Source organism: Arabidopsis thaliana, chromosome 2 (genome assembly GCF_000001735.4).
Source record: "Arabidopsis thaliana chromosome 2, partial sequence".
Taxonomy (NCBI): domain Eukaryota; kingdom Viridiplantae; phylum Streptophyta; class Magnoliopsida; order Brassicales; family Brassicaceae; genus Arabidopsis; species Arabidopsis thaliana.
In genome coordinates, this window is record NC_003071.7 from 4,660,828 (window position 1) to 4,673,301 (window position 12,474).

A 12,474-nucleotide genomic window follows, 5' to 3' on the forward strand; every position below is an offset into this window, starting at 1 on the left:
TAACGGCCTGCTAGGAGTAATACCGCAACAACATCGTTATCATCAGGAAAAAGAGACGATCTGACGCGCTAATTCACAGAGGAAGTAGTACTTCTTGAAAAACTCTGGACTCTCTTTCTGAAGCTGCTCCCATACTAATAAAGAAACAAAATCAAATTCCTTATAAACAAGCACAGAATCACATCAAAGCAGAGATTATAAAATACAAACTTGGTTTGGTGAGATGGTGACTAATCTTGTGATTGTCCTCCACATATGTCTCCGTTTCTTCCAAACTCATGTACTTGTAAATGCATGTCTCAATTAAGTTCTTAACCTGAAACAGAACAAACAACAATCGCATGATATAAGACAGAGTAGGTAACACAAAAAACTTCACAGATTCATGAACGTTTTAGAGATTTGGTGTAGAAAGTATCAATACGTTGTCTATGGTCTCAGAAACATTACTACCGGCGATCTCGCTCCCACCGGCAGCGACCAGCGCAATTCAGATCCTCTATTCGCCGCCTCAGACCAACCGTACCTTCTCCATCCTCTACCCAAACGAGCCTCAACTAGGGTTTCAGTTATTGAGCCTTTTCCCATCCTTGAGCCCATTACCTTTCTACCGGCCCACTCCCAATTGCAATGGCCCAACTTTCTCTTTTGATTGGCCCAGGTCTGTTCTTTATTCCCCTTTACCAATTTCAGTCTGATTGTTGCTCTGTTTCTCTGTTCTGTGTGGCCAAGGCGTCCACCAGAGAGGTGTAGCATTTTCGATGTTTTGGTTTTGTGTATGTCGTGTTAAAACCTTCGCGTCAATCTCACTTTTGGCCTTGTTCTTTGAAAAGATTTACTTGTTGATCTCCTTTTGGCAAGGTAACTTTTGTCCTGGATATTCTCGGGTTTCTTACCTTAAGCCGTCAACCGACCTTAAGCCCATTACAACCTCCGTTACCTCATCGTGTCGGATCATGCTCTCATATAGAGCTACTCGAACTTTCCTTTGCGATCCCGAATTGTATTCACAGCCTCTGTTCAGAATTGGAAATATTGGGTTTAACCACCACTCCAAAAGCCTCGGATTGAAGAAGACCGACTTTCACTGGAGTTTGTTCAATCCTTCATCTCCATTCCCTCTCAATCTGAAGTTTCATCAAGTGCTAACCAACGACTTTAAGGATCCTCTTCATGAAAATCGACGATGGAAGAAGAGCGGCATTATGATCCCGCCTCCAAGGAGCGGTGATTCCCGACACTTCTTCAAATCGTCATCTCTGCTGCGCCTATTTATCGAACCCTTCCTTTTGCTATTGTTTTTTAGCATCTTCAGAGATCTCCCTATTGAATTTACAAGATTGCAGAAGAAGGGCATTATGATCCCGCATCAAACGAGCGGTGATTACCCAACCTTCTCCAAACTCTGTTCTTCGATCCTAATGGTTTTTGAACTCAAGAGCATACCCGAATTTATCTATATCTATCAGGATATTCAACCCTTTGTCCCAATGTCCTCGCTGCGTTTTGCGTCGACGAACACAGAGGTACAGGACTCTTTCTCAACGTCATTTTATCATTGTTTGATAGTGACTATCTCATAATTCTCCGACTTGTTCGTGGACGTGTCTTTGACACACTTTGAAGTCGTTTGTGGTATGTGGCTTGTTTGCCTCTGTCTCCGACTCTCATCGGCCTATCCAATCTACTTATCGACCTATGTAGCTAGATTATGTTTTTCTAAGATCTTTGTAACCCTTTTCATCCTTGCAGACTTTGTAAACTTGCCCTTTTGGAATATGATTGAATGAATACATGTCTTGTTTGACAAAAAAAAAAAAAAAAAATCTATAAATTTATGAATATATATTATGTAAAACTTAGTAAAATATGATTTTAGTATTGTTTTTCTTCAATTTATATTAATTTTTTGTAAAATTCAATTCTAATACTTTTACTACGTATAAATGTTTTTTTTTTTTTTTTTCTAAACCTAATAATGGTTATCTACTTGTAATAGATTTTTAGAAAAATTATTGATTGTATAGAGAAACTACCTTTTAGATCAAATTTTTGTAAACAATTACAAACTTTGTAAAATCTCTCCATAAATTAATAATTAATAATTTATCGATAAATTAATACCTCTCTAAATTAATAAATTTTCTTGGTCCCGACATTATTAATTTATAGAGGTTTTACTGTATTTGTAAAATCTCTCTATAAATTAATAATGTTGGGACCATGAGATTTTATTAATTTATAGATATTAATTTATAGAAATATTTAATCAAAATACAACACTATATTCTTTCAGAATATAATAAAAGTCAATAGCATACTCGATTATCCGGGTGAAAATGAAGCATACTCAAAGAGTTTTGAGAAGAAATTGTGATTTCTGTCTATAATGTTGGTGAATAAATTGAAGACGATAATGTGAAACTTTTGGAAATAGTGACACGTAAGGAAGCAATTATCGCGCCTAGAACTCTTCACAACTTTTTGATACATATCGAGAAGACAACACCAGAAGTTTTTGATGCAACAAAGAAAATTAGAGATGGACTTTAACAAGATTCAAATTTTAAGAAAAGACAAACAACGCTAGATTCATATTATATTAAATTATCTTAAAGTATGCTTAAAATTTGTGGTTATTAATTTATGATATTATTGGGACCATATTGTTACATAGAGATTTCAAAAAAAAATATTATCTTATTATCTTATCGATATTTTTGGTTAATTTTTACATTGACCCGACTTGGGACCGGCATAATTTATTAATTTATCGTGTTTATTAATTGATCGAGTATTAATTTATAGTGTTTCTACTGTATAAGCCCTAATGTCTTTATTGAACCGGGATAAACCGGTCCGTTTGGGTCACTCAATTCACATGTTTTGGATGGTTATCTGTCGTTTTCTATCCGGTTTTATCTAGATCACTATGTTTGTTGACGGTACTACTCTCAAGCCATTATCTCATAGACACAAAATCAATAACTTAAACAAATCATAAGATAACTCACTAGATTGTTTTATTTACTCTTGAAGAAGAAACATAAACAAAATTGGGAATGTACTTTTCAATATCATCTACACATATCTCCTCAAATACAAGTGAACCTAAACCACTATGCTAACTGAACTATTTAAGTGATTTTACCAAGGGAAACCAATTATATACACTCTAATACTCCCCCTCAAGATCCTTTTATCTTGGATTTGAAAACTCCATGAAAATTGGGAAAGGTTTAAACCATAAAATCAACTGAAATCACAATGTCCTCTGGCGGTCTTGTTAGTGATCTAAAGACAAATGTGCTTCAATGACCAGAATCATCTACATGCTTTTGCCTTAAGACTAACAAGACTACCATCACCATGTAGCAACAAAAATAATCTACAACTTTTGATTCCAATAAAGAATAACTTCAACAGATTTGGCTTCTTCATTGTATAACAAATGGACATCTTCATACACTTGTGCATGAAATAGTCAACATAATGAGGTATATATGTGAATCTAAGAAGCACGGGGACGGCTAAAAGGTGACGTATCCCGTATCGGAAACGTTTTAGATCGGGGACGTTTCTCAAACTTGGGGACGATAGCAGCTTTTGGGGACGGCGCCGAACCGTTTGAGGGACGTTTCAGAAATGTTTCTACCCCAAAAAAGAAAATATAACTTTTTTTTCTTCTATAAATTATAAAAGAAAAGGAAAATATATTCTTAAACTTTGTGTAATTAGGGTTTAAGAAACGTTTAATCTCCCTTAATATACAAGAGCCCGTTGTTTTTTTTTTCATCTAAACTAAATCTTCTCGACTTCTCTCCTTTCACACCCTCTGGAAAGTAGATTTCTATAAAAGGTATATCATGACTCATCTCTAAGTTTTTAATATGATTAAAATCTCTTTTTAATACAAGTTATTAGTCGAGTACGGTTGGTTGACTAACAAATAGCGACGTGATGCTTAAGAGATTAAGAAATTTGTTTAATCTTTGTTTGACAAATAGCTTTGGTTGGACTGTTTCATATCGGTCGAATACAGATTATGGAATCGTCTTAATAATTTGCTTTTCATATTGCTTGCAGCCGATATCATGGCTTCTGAAAATAATGATGATGATATTGGTGGTGGGTCTAATGAAAGTGGTGAAGCTCCATTATGGACTTACATGACCAAGAAAACAAAACAAGGAGCAAAAGGAAGATCTTGGTCTTTTAAGTGTAACATATGTGGTGAAACCAAGAGCGGCTCTTATTCGAGAGTGAGAGCAAATTTGCTTGGAATAAAAAATGCGGGTATTGCTCCTTGTAAGAAAGTAACTAGGTGTGAAAGGCTCAATATGCAAAGGTTAGAAGACGAGTTTGAGAAGAAGAAAAGCGAGTCTGGAGCTAGAGCGGTTCCTTTGCCTTGGGAAACAAGTTCTGTAGCTTCTTCTGCCTTTAAGAAGAGAAAGTCTAGCATCTCCCCTCTTGAAAGAGCATTTGGTATTGAGGTCAGAGATCAGTTGGATCAGGAAATTGCAAGAATGTTTTACACAGGAGGACTACCATTTAATCTTGCAGGAAATCCGCATTATCAAAGGTCCTTTCAGTTTGCTACTGACAACAAAATTGATGATTATGTGCTTCCTGGTTATAATAAGCTGCGAACAACTTTGTTACACAAAGAGAGAGATCATGTTGAGCAGTTACTAGAACCAGTTAAGTTATCATGGAAAGAAAAAGGGGTGAGTATTGTGTCAGATGGTTGGAGTGATCCTACGAGAAAACCTTTGATCAATTTCTTTGCTACTTCTGAAAATGGTCCTTTGTTTCTCAAGGCCGTGAATTGTTTTGGTGAAGTGAAAGATAAATTCTTCATTTCTGATTTGATGAAAGATGTTTTGAATGAAGTGGGTCATCAAAACGTTGCGCAAATCATCACTGTTAATGCAACAAATTGTAAGGCGGCCGGAGAGATTATTGAGTGCACGTATCCTCATATCTATTGGACTCCATGTGTTGTGCATACCCATAATCTTGTTTTAAAGAATATTTGTGCAGCAAAGAATGTGGAAGGGGATGCAATTGGATAACAGAAGTTCATGAAGATGCGCTCGCAATAAAACATTTCATCATGAACCAAAACATGAGACTGTCAATTTTCAGTAAGTTCTCTCCTCTCAAGTTGCTTTCGGTCCTCGATACTCGTTTTGCTTCCATTATTGTGATGCTTAAGAGATTAAAGCTTATCAAAAGAGGCCTTCAAGCTATGATCATAAGTGAGGAGTGGTCTACTTATAAAGAGGATAGTTGGGGGAAAGCAATGTTGGTTAAAGAGAAGATTGTGAATGATGAATGGTGGGAAAAAGTGTTTTATATAATTGATTTCACAAGACCCATATATGACATGTTTAGATTCTGTGACACTGACAAGGAATGTCTTCACTTGGTATATGAGATGTTGGATTCCATGATTGAGAAGGTGAAGTTTGAGATCTTCAAGAAATAAAAACGTCCAATGACTGTACATAGTGACTTCTATGATGTTGTTTATGAGATCTTAGTGGCTCGGTGGACGAAGAATAATACTCCTTTACATTGTCTACCTCACCCTTTAAATCGTAGGTAAAACTAAAACTATATATTTTATTTTTTATTTTAATTTCCTTGCAAACATATAATATATTGTATAGTTGCAGATTTTATAGTGATGCATGGCTAAGTGAGGATCTTAAGAGAAAAGCTCCTCATAGAGATACTGAAATCTCTCATGCAAGAATTAAGTGTTTTCGAAGATGTTTCCTAATGCTGATGAGCATAGAAGAGTTCTGGATAAGTATGCATTATTCTCGATGAGGAGTGGTGTTTTTGCAGATTTATCATGCATTGTAGCGATGAGTACTATGGAACCTAAGATTTGGTAGGCTAACTTTGGTGCTGAAACTCCATATCTCCAGACTTTGGCTTTGAAGATACTTTGTCAACCTAGTTCATCTTCTTGTGCTGAGCACAATTGGAGTACTTACAACTTCATTCATTCACTTAGAAGAAATAAGTTAAATCCAAGCCGAGCTGAAGATTTGGTGTACATCCACAACAATCTACGTCTTTTATCAAGAAATTGTGGTCAATATGAAGAAGAAAAAATCAAGATGTGGGATGTTGGTGGAGATACATATGATACTAGGGAGGATCTCGGCTTCTTGGAGTTTGCGGCTCTTTCATTAGATGAGCCTTAATTTGAAAATGAATTGATCAATGAGTAGCTTATTTTTATTATTCTTTAATATTTTATACTCAAATTTCTTTTATGTTAGGATTTATGAGTTACTTTCTTTATACTATGGATCTATCGATATTTTTAATACTATTGTTATTGTCGTCCCGATGCCGTCCGCGTATCCACAAATTTTAAATATGCCGTTTTTCGTCCCCGTCCCCGTACCCGTCTCGGTGCAGCATAACCAGTTCAAAAACATCACTATTAACTCCCACTGTCTTGAAACAAATGTTGATGAAGCATATCTTTTTAGCTCATTCTCTGAAACCTTGAAACCAACAATTACCTTGCCATAAAACAGCCAAAATCAATTGTGGCAATGGTGAGTTGCATATCAATAGAGATCATACAAAACCAAAGAAACTGAATCATAATTGTCTAGACATAGAGGCTTAATTGACAAAACATAGTAGCCCTTGTAGTAACATGAGAGCCTTCAATATGAGCAGCTACATGAGCAGGTATCACTCACAAAATTTCAAAGTTCATCAACCTCATAAACTTTGTCTCACAAACGAAGGGAGACTGAATGCATATATCCATGACAATTAGCTTCAAAGAAGTCAAATCAGCTTTTATCGATTCCATATGAAAAAATCTCTTAAATTTTTCTAACTTTAGCTCTCCTATCGATGAACATATCTACATATCAAATATCTCAAAAAGCAAAGTCAGAAAACATGGACTAACCACATTAAATTGCAAATCTGGTGGTCGCAGCAGAAATCAGAACGAAAACATTGGCTCAATCAACAAATTTCAACCATGGATATAGTCCACATAAATTGCCATCGACAAAAATCTCTCCTGGTGGAGCCATAGACTCAACAAAACTAAGAAATGGTTCCATCACAATAGTAATCATAAAACAAGTGCAAACGACATCAATACACAGTGATAAACCAATGAAACATGTGGATCAATTAAAATCATATCAACAAGCTTCTTGCAGCGGAACAAACATGATCTAGAGCGTCAACAACTGTGAAACAACCATATAAATTCAACAAAATCGACGTAGTACTAGATCCATAAAAGAATAAAAACAGACAAAATGGAGCATAAATCTGGCGGAATAACCAGAAGCAAATTCAAAAGATAGAAGACGATCCGAGATGATGATACGCTTCAAACAAACGAATAAGAACTCAAATCTAAGAAACCAAGCTAACAAATAAAGGGATTAAAGCTTGATTCAAAGAAAATGGAGCTCGCTTCGAGGAGATCATGCTCGATAAGAAATCTGAATCAATAGTGAAATAGATGAAACCAAATCGAAATTGATGAATCGATCGGTGATAAAAGTTCTTCAAGCTCGAGATCAGTTGACAATCAATAGAACCGAAAGAAAAGAGATGAATCGGCCATTGAAATCGATCAATCGAGGAAAGAGAAGAACAAAGATCAATCGTTATTATAAAACGAACTGATCGAAGAGGGAAAAAAAATCTGAATCGCAAGTTTGAATTAAAATCCGAAGAACATGTTCGATCGCTTTGATGAATCGATGAAGATCAGCGGAAGTTGAATGAAGAATTTAATATTTGCTCTGATACCATATTAGCTTTTCTCCATTCAAATATAAAATGAGATACAAATTAAGGTTAAATACAAGTGAAACTAAACTACTATGCTCACCGAACTATACAAGAAATTAAACCAAGGTTAACAAGCTATATACACTCTAATAGGGAGAAACACGAATAGAACTTTTATTTCGTGGACATATGGACCGAGGTTAAAGATTAGCCTCTATCTGATATCTATATATACATTTTTAGTAAGGATTTTGGGTTGAAAAATCTTTTATCAATTTCCTAATTGTATGATTAGTCCTTACAAATTTAATCAGACAAGATATTTTCATTAGAACAATCAACAAATTTATCGTCCAAAATTCAAATATTGCATTAAATCCTTACTAAAAAATCGATATTATTAAGTAGCACTTAAAAATATTGCATAAGCACACCCTTAAAACTCGACGAAATTAATGAATGCTTATTTCCTAATTATTAATTTCGATAATCAATCATAACTAACCATATCTTTAGTTACTTATCAGTTACATAATAAATTCAGTGATTAGAGATGCATTTATTTTGGTTACCCCAAACAAACACACAATATACTAGCTGAACTTAAATTTGCAATACCTAAATATATTTTGAGAAGATACTTCATTCATACTCAATCATCTTCCTAATATAGATATTGTGTTATAAATCTTTACCAACTAATATATTCTCCATCTAATTTAAATGTAAGACAATCTTACCTTCCAAAGATATTTTAGGATTTGAATCGCATCATCAACTGCCGCCATTCCTAATTCCGAGCAATTCAGTTTCATGTTTCAAACATAGCACAATTAAAATTTTCAAATGGTTATGTTATGCCGTTAAAATGTCGCCAGAAAAAATCACATTAGCTAGAATATCTCCAAAATTTTGCTTGAGAATCAAAGCAAAATCTAAATACTCATGCATATTCCTCTTTTAAAACCATTCCAAATTGTCTGTTTCTATTGAGCTGCGCTTAGAATCTTTTATACGGTGTGAAAATTTAGGTTTACTAACTTAGTGCACCCACTATAAATAAGGTTGCTCATTTCATCATCACCAACACATCAAACTAGCTATACATTTCTCTACTTCTACAACTTTGTTATTTGAGAAATGGCAACTACTTTCGCTTACCTCAAAGACATTAGGCCTTAGAAAAACACATCGAGGGTCCAGGTCAAGATCCTTCACTCCTGGAATAAGTACTCACGCAACACCAGTGAAACCATTGAGATGGTCATCTCCGATCAATATGTAAGATTTATTATTAGTAGCTATTTCCATTTATGTATTGCATTCCAGCTAACATATATTGTTACTATATTGATCATAAGGGAAAAAAATGCATGCTACTGTGAAGAAGGAATTGGTTTCTAAGTTTGTTCACAAGCTTATTGTTGGAGAATGAATATTAATAGAGACTTTTGGTCTTACCTATGCGTCTGGCCAGTTTCGTCCCACAAACCATCTTTACAAGATGGGGTTTCAGGCTAGAACTGAGGTGATGGGTTGTGAGTCTATCTCTGATACCAACTTTCTGTCTTTGGCTAAGTTTTCCAAAATCCAGAGTGGTGAGCTTAACCCTCATATTTTGGTTGGTGAGTGGTTTAGTTTCTATATAATATGATTGATCTTTTTTCTTCTAAGCGCTATCATCAAAAGAGGAACTTATGTTTTACGAATAAGCAGGTGTGAAAAGTTTATCCAACTCTTTTGATGCATCTCAAGTTCATGTCAATCCTGAATTCCTTGATGTTGAAGCTTTCGGTCAATCGTAAATGCTTCTTCTGACAACACATGATATTTTTGATTTGCCTTTTTAATGTGCTATTGACCTAAAGTTTGACTTGTGCAGTCTACCAGCTGATAGTACTATTTGCATTTTTCGTGCAAGTCCCACGGTTTGAAATGGTGGCGGTTAAAAAGATTGATTACAATGAGTTTTCAAGGAATAACATTGCAGATCAGATCAACTCAATGCAGGTTTGTTTTAAATTTTCACTTTGTTTCTTCAACACAATAAGACTATAACTAATATCATATCAAATTTTATATAGGTTGGCAAAGTTAGAGTTATTGGCACAATCTATGTAATAGATACAGATTGGGCTTGGTATTACATCAGCTGTAAGACATGTAATAAGAAGGTCAATCATATACATGCTGGTGTTAATGGTGTTAACAACAAGAGGAAGAAGCCTAGATTCTGGTGTGACACATGAAAGTCTGTTGTCACAAATGCGGTATCTAGGTAAATATGATTAAAAAAATATTTATAGAGTAAGCTATTACATTCAACTCAGTCATGATTTATGCAAAGGTTATGGATAACATTGGTGAAGCCAAATTGCTATTGTTTGATTCAATTTGCTCTGAGATCGTTGGCGAGTCTACAACCTTTGTACTTAATGGATCTGTTGATGAGGTATGTTTTTGTTATTAGTTAGGTACTTGTTGTAAAGTGATATATAGCTAACTTTAAATCTATATTATATTACCCTGTTGCAGATTGAGGATCCACATAACCTTCCTAATCCTGTAAAGAATCTGATTGGAAAGACATTTCTTTTTTTGGTGTGGGTCGAGAAAGAGAATATCTTCGATGGAAAAGAAATCTACAAGGTTTCAAAGGTGCTTTTAAATGATGGACTACTCGAAGAACAATTATTAGAGGATTCTGCTGAACATGTGAACTCGTCATCAATTGTTAGTGGCGATCAGGTAATGTACTCATCTATATGCACAATTCTATTTCAGAATCTAATTTTTAAATATAATGGTTTGTAATTTTTTATATTTTGCAGGTGTCACTCATGTTAGAGAATGGTAATGGTACGCCAGACTCTACTACTCCATCTTCAAAGCGTGTGTACGCTCGAGAATTGAGTGGCTCTCTAAAGGTTCTTTAAGTTCGAAGAAGATGTGTGTTGTACCATTAGACTTGGAAAATTCTATCTCAGAGAATGAAGACCAAGGTATTGCCGTGGATGTGGAAGTGGTTGATTCCAAAGAAGCACTATTCCAAGCCAAGAAAGCAATAATTGTTGCAGTTGATAAAGATAAGAAAAAACTCAAAGTTGAAGATGTCGACGTGGTGAAGCAAGAAGTTAAGAAGGATAATTCATGGAACATGGTCAAGGTTAGGGTCAAAGTTGAGAAGAAGTAGTTCTACTTATCTCTATTTATTAAAAACAGCGGTTTCTTGAACACTTTGTGGCTTTTTGCTCTGTTTTTTTGTTAGGTTTTAATGTTTTGAAGTTAAGACATCTTTTTTCTAAGTTCTTCGATTTCATGTTGTGAATTATGTTTCAGCTTTTTAATAATTAAGTTTATCTATTAAAGATTCTATTAAGCAATTAGTTTTTACTCTTTCTAATTCAAAATCATAGATATATAATCCAAGCTGCCACTCATGAATAACTTAAGAGTCCAAATGAAACTTACCAATGACTCTGCAACATCATGTCTTCCACTTTTAACAGACCTTTAATGCACCACTTGAATGTATTCCTGTAACAGAGTAAAATTTTTTTTTGTGTTATTGTATATTACTATCTTATATAGAGATATATACAATTTGTAACTTATATATAGAGTGTATATATGTACCTAACTAATAAAGTTTTATTTTGATATAGAGATTTATATTACTATAAATTGATCTATATATTCACTCACAATGATTAAACCTATAACTTGCTAGATATTAGGTAATTGTTGCTGTTGAAATCATTAGATATATGGTCCAAGACGTTTAAACTTGGAATATAATTATACGCCAACATCATTTTTCGATAATCATACTATATTTTTTATTATTATTTTTAACCTTGAAACGATTTATATTTCCCTTTTTAAATAAACTGCCATCATTGCATCTTTTGAGATATTACTCACCTTATATGTATATATATATATATACACTTAACCATTGTTTTTCTCCTAAACCTAAAAATTCTCTTGTGGGTAACTTATGGCGCCTATTCACAAACTCATAGATTTGAATGTGAACTCGACTCATTGGAGTGTTTACGTGAAACTCCTATGTATCTGGGATCATCCTCCAACATTTTATGATGATGTTATAACAATGATTTTGGTTGATGAAAAGATTTTTATGATATGAAGTAGAGTTCTTTATCATCGATTCTTTCTTAATGTGCATGTGGATTCTTCTACCAGTTTTTATCTGCTCTGATCTTTGGTTTTTCCTTGGGCTACTTAGCAACATCACAGAATCACTGCTACCGTTCCAAAAGATAACTATCTTTACAATTTTAGGCGTGTTCTCAAAGAGGGTTTCTGGTATCACATCTCTTATTTTTGTGTCATTTGCTCCACCAACACAGTCAAATATTCTTGGAACCCTCTACATATCAAGTTTAAGTGGGATACCTCCGTTTGGCCTATGTCAGAAATAAAGAAATATGATTGTATAGACTTTATTTTCCCTATTTACCTTGAGTTTGTAGGGAACTATATATGCGTGTTCAGGACGTTACTGGTAAGTTTGTAGGGAACTATACATCATGTTTTCTTATTTGTTTATATTGTCAATGTATTTGATTGTCTACAACGTATAAATAGATTAACATTTTCTTTTTTACTAATACTATTGGTGGTGTTCCTATTGGTTATGTTCATCTT

The 12,474-nt window shown here is 34.3% G+C and overlaps 2 protein-coding genes and 2 pseudogenes across 5 annotated transcripts; 3 read left to right on the plus strand and 1 right to left on the minus strand.

Annotated features, from left to right (window-relative positions):
- Positions 1-42: 42 nt before the first annotated feature.
- On the minus strand, positions 43-588 carry AT2G11623 (Plant protein 1589 of unknown function; the record flags this gene model as incomplete). 2 transcript variants are annotated; one of them, NM_147294.1, is made up of 3 exons in its annotated part: positions 43-134; positions 211-316; positions 454-588. In NM_147294.1, the coding sequence occupies 3 exons, from the start codon at positions 586-588 to the stop codon at positions 43-45; spliced, it is 333 nt and encodes a 110-aa protein (NP_671831.1). The 2 variants fall into 2 exon arrangements, with proteins under 2 accessions (NP_671831.1, NP_001189523.1); NM_001202594.1 differs by having other exon boundaries at positions 425-588.
- A 42-nt stretch (positions 589-630) lies between these two features.
- Positions 631-1,624, plus strand: AT2G11626 (uncharacterized protein; the record flags this gene model as incomplete). Its single annotated transcript, NM_147295.1, has 4 exons — positions 631-747; positions 834-1,227; positions 1,318-1,380; positions 1,470-1,624. 4 exons carry the CDS (start codon positions 631-633, stop codon positions 1,622-1,624), a joined length of 729 nt encoding a protein of 242 aa, NP_671832.1.
- Positions 1,625-4,500: 2,876 nt separating this feature from the next.
- Positions 4,501-6,125, plus strand: AT2G11630 (annotated as a pseudogene). The gene has a single exon.
- A 3,044-nt stretch (positions 6,126-9,169) lies between these two features.
- On the plus strand, positions 9,170-10,989 carry AT2G11640 (annotated as a pseudogene; the record flags this gene model as incomplete). The annotated part of the gene is made up of 1 exon: positions 9,170-10,989.
- Between the last annotated feature and the right edge of the window lie 1,485 nt (positions 10,990-12,474).